This window comes from Ovis aries, chromosome 2 (assembly GCF_016772045.2).
Source record: "Ovis aries strain OAR_USU_Benz2616 breed Rambouillet chromosome 2, ARS-UI_Ramb_v3.0, whole genome shotgun sequence".
Lineage (NCBI taxonomy): Eukaryota > Metazoa > Chordata > Mammalia > Artiodactyla > Bovidae > Ovis > Ovis aries.
The window spans coordinates 238,111,394-238,115,089 of record NC_056055.1 but is presented as its reverse complement, the minus strand read 5'-3'; the positions used below and the strand labels follow the sequence as shown (position 1 = coordinate 238,115,089).

The 3,696-nt window shown below is 46.5% G+C and overlaps 1 protein-coding gene across 2 annotated transcripts in view; it reads right to left on the bottom strand.

The window, feature by feature from the left end:
• Window positions 1–776: 776 nt before the first annotated feature.
• The window catches only part of MECR (mitochondrial trans-2-enoyl-CoA reductase), a 42,986-nt gene continuing 40,066 nt past the window's right edge, over window positions 777–3,696 (bottom strand). The window contains exons 10-11 of one of the 2 annotated variants that reach the window (XM_027965394.2): window positions 2,621–2,748; window positions 777–2,520 (exon numbers count right to left, since the gene is read on the bottom strand). In XM_027965394.2, coding sequence (XP_027821195.2) covers window positions 2,648–2,748 — 101 coding nt within the window. In that variant the 3' untranslated portion in view covers window positions 777–2,520; window positions 2,621–2,647. Of the gene's footprint in view, window positions 2,749–3,696 lie in introns of both variants that reach the window. The other variant, XM_027965393.2, reaches the window with a different exon arrangement.

The following is a 3,696-nucleotide window of genomic DNA, read 5'->3' as shown; positions in this document are numbered from 1 at the left end:
GACGTACGCGAGCACGCAGCTCGCGAGCACGCGCCTCCCGCCTCCCCGCAGGCGGAGGGTAACGGGAGGGAGAGAGCACGTTCGCTTCCCGCCCGGCCAGGGACGGGGGCGGGGCCTGCCCGGGGGCGCGCCGGCGTGGGGCGGGGCCAGGTGATCGACAGGCGGTGCGGGCGGGTGCTGGGCCTTCAATCCCCTCGGCACGTTCTCTCGCGAGCTTGGCGCGCAGCGTAGCCCGCTGGCTTCGCCGCTTCCCCCGGAAGCGTTCATGCCTCCCTCCACAATCCTGCCAGTGTTTCTGCTTTTGTCCTTTGCACCGGGAGTGGCTTCGACTTTTCGAGCAGGAGATTTGGAATTAAACCTGGCTTCTAATCATCTAAATATCTGTGACCTTGGGCTCGTTACGCCCTGCTCGTTGAGTCCCGTTTGTTTTCTCTATAAAAGGGGAGAGTAACTGCAACATAGGACATCCCAGCGTATCTTAAGTGCCCAATAAAGTAATACCAGTATTATTTTAAAAATAGGACTTGTTTTAATGAAAGCAACGTGGAAAGTGAAGAAGGCTGGAACTATGGAGCTGGATTAGGCTTGATACTGGCTACATCACTGGACCATTTTCTAAGTTGTAAAATTAGAATAATTTATCCCATCTCAGTGGACTACCAGGGTAACGAAAAGTGGATGTGAAAGAGCTTGGGACAGTATCTGGAACGTGGTAGAAGCTCGATAAATATTGGGTCTCTTTTCACTAATCCAATTTACCTAGAACCACAAAGAAGTTTTGTTTCTTTACTGTTTTTATTTTAAAAATCATATGTTGAACGGATAATTCATTAACTGGTTCAAATGGTATACAGTGAAAAACCTTTACCAGCTCTGACCTCTGGTGGCCTAGAGGCAATGTAATCCGTTTGTAAATGACCTTTTAGAGGTATTTTACACATACAAAGTAAATGGTGATGTACTACATACAATTCTGCACTTAATAGACTGATAATTTGAAAATCATTGCATTAGAGTAGAAAAGGAGCTTTCTCCATTTCCTCATCAACACGTTATCAAACTTTATGATCTTTGTCAGTCTGTTAGCTGAGAAATGGTTATCTCTGGATAGTTTAATTTGCAGTTAAGTGCGGTGAGCCTCATATATTTAAGAGATATATTTTCTCTTTCTGCTGTGTCTGTGTCTGCTTATATTTCTGCCCATTTTTCTTACAGGTTTATAGTTCACTAGCTCTTTGTCAAATGAGTTGCAAATATTTTTTCCCGGTTTGTTGACTTTTGACTTTGCCTAGAGTGCTTTTTTGCCATGCAAAAACAACAGATGTTCATGGGATCGAATTTATCCTTTTACTTTGATTCTGGATTTTGTGTTGTAGTTTGAAAGGCCTTCCTCACTCTGAGCTTAGAAAAATTTTTTAAAAGTACTTCCCATGATTTATTCTTAAAAAAAAAAAAAAAAAAAAAATTTCCCCCCATGCCACAGGGCATTTTGAGATCTTAGTTCCCTGACCAGGGATCCAACCAACCTTGCCCCCTGCATTGGAAGCCTGGAGTCTTAACTATTGGACCCCTAAGGAGGTCCCTATCCTGTTACTTTTAGAACTGATTTTTATGTTGTAATCTTGATCCATTTGATATTTAGGAAAGTGTGAGGATCATAATATTCTGAAGTGCTAACCTTGGTTGGTTATATTATCTGCTCAACCTATCGTACAGATGGGAAGAGCGCCCCCTAGAGGCGAAAGGCCTGTCGCTAAAACCCTCAAGTTCTAAGAGCTCCCTAAATTGGGCACCTCCTTCCAGCAAGGTGCCACTCCATTCGGACACTCCATTCACTCTATCCTGTTATTCCTTCCATGTAAGTATTCATGAATCCACTCCTCTCCACTCCCACTTACTAAGCCAGTTCAGGCCTCGTCATATTGTTCAGACACCGGGCTTTAAACATGTTGTTCCCCCAGCCTGGAAACTTGGCTGACTTATTCAGGGCTCAGATGTTCCTTGCCCACCTTCTCTCGAGTACCTCCCCCCTCCCACCCCCATCCCTGCCACCATGAAACCACTGTAGTTTTTTCTCCCACGCACCTCGCTTATTCGCGCCTTCACTGGCTTCTGGTGTCAGGGGCCAGGATTTTTTTTGTCTCCTGCTGTATCCCTAGCACCATCGACAGTGCCTTTTACATAACAGGTGTTCAGAATATTTACTGAATGAATTCTCAACTGGACTGCTTCAATGGCCTCCTTATTCTTTTTTTCATGCTTCTCCATGAGACGTAGACTCAGGGAAACTGGGTGACATGTTATCACTGAACAAAATCAAGGAGTCCTGAGAAAGGAGGGAACTCAGGGCCAACTGTGGGGCCAAAGGAACGGGGGTTGACTGGCCCAGTGACCGGATAGGGTCAGGGGGCCTGGCTTGTGGTGCCAGCTTGCTTCCTGATGTGCGGCCTTGAGCAGCTCACCTCCTCTCTTTCTCTTCTGGAAAAGTGGTGATAGTAAAACCGCAATGACACAGGGAAGCTATAAAAATCAAATGACAGTGCGAGTGGAAATGTCTGAACATTGCAGAATGTCAGGGACACGGGAGAGCTTTCTTCCCCCTCAGATAGTGTCAGCTCACCTCTGTCTTCCCAGGATCTTCCTGCCTTCACCTGCAGGCAGGTGCTGTGCCAGGACCGAGTCTCTCTGCTTCTACCATTTCCTCCAGCTGTCCTGGCTGGGCCCAGCATCCTGCCCAGGGCATGGAACCTGCCAATGATCGTGGGGCTGATCATGAGAGCTGTGAGGCACCAGGACTGAGATGCCTAACGCCCACAGGTTAATGCAAGAAACTCTTCCTTCTGGGCCTCAGTCTTTCCCTGAGGAAAGCAGGGTTAACTGGTGTCCCAACACGCCAGACAGTCATCAATATTATGGCGTGGCTGTAGGCAGCTGCAGGGTGGATGCTACTGGAAGACAACAGGGAGAGCCAGGCATGAAGCTTCAGGTGTGCCCAGGCTGTGGTTTAGGTCATGACCGTTTGCCATCTTTTAGTCTCCTGGAGCCAAAGTTTCCTCCTTCCACCATTTAAAAAGGATATTGTTTACTTGGTGGGCCAGAAGTTGTCCCAGCTCCACATGCCCTGAAAATTAAAAACAATATCCTGTACTGGATTTCCCCCCCGCCCCCTGTGCTTGTTAAGTAAGAGGTGATCCATTCTCTTCTGACAGTTTTGTCTTAGGCTCCTTTCCTTTGATGGCCTCATTAAACATTGGTAATCCCTATATTGGTCTTCAGAATTTAGGGAGACTGTCCTTATCTGGGAGCTTCTGATTATCTTTCTTTAGCGCCTCTAAACTGTTCCCCCACTTGCTGCCAGAGGGATTTTTCTAAAGCGCAGTTGTGATCATCTGGCTCAGAAATCTTTTGTTCCCTACTGCCCACAGGGTAAAGTTCAAATTCCTTAGCTGGTAATCACAAACTGCCACTGCTCAGATTGTGATTTTGTGAAAATTTTCAGCTTCAGATGGTCTGACATGATTTCAATATAAATTAAATCAGACAATATGTATCAGTTAGGAGTAGGTTCAGAGGAAGCCCAAACACTAGGGGCTTAAATAGCACAGAAGCTTATTTCTCAAGTCCTGAGGTGGGCAGTCAGGGTTTCTGAGTCTCAGGGACCCAGGCTCCTTTGATTTTGTTGCTGTTCTGTTCTCA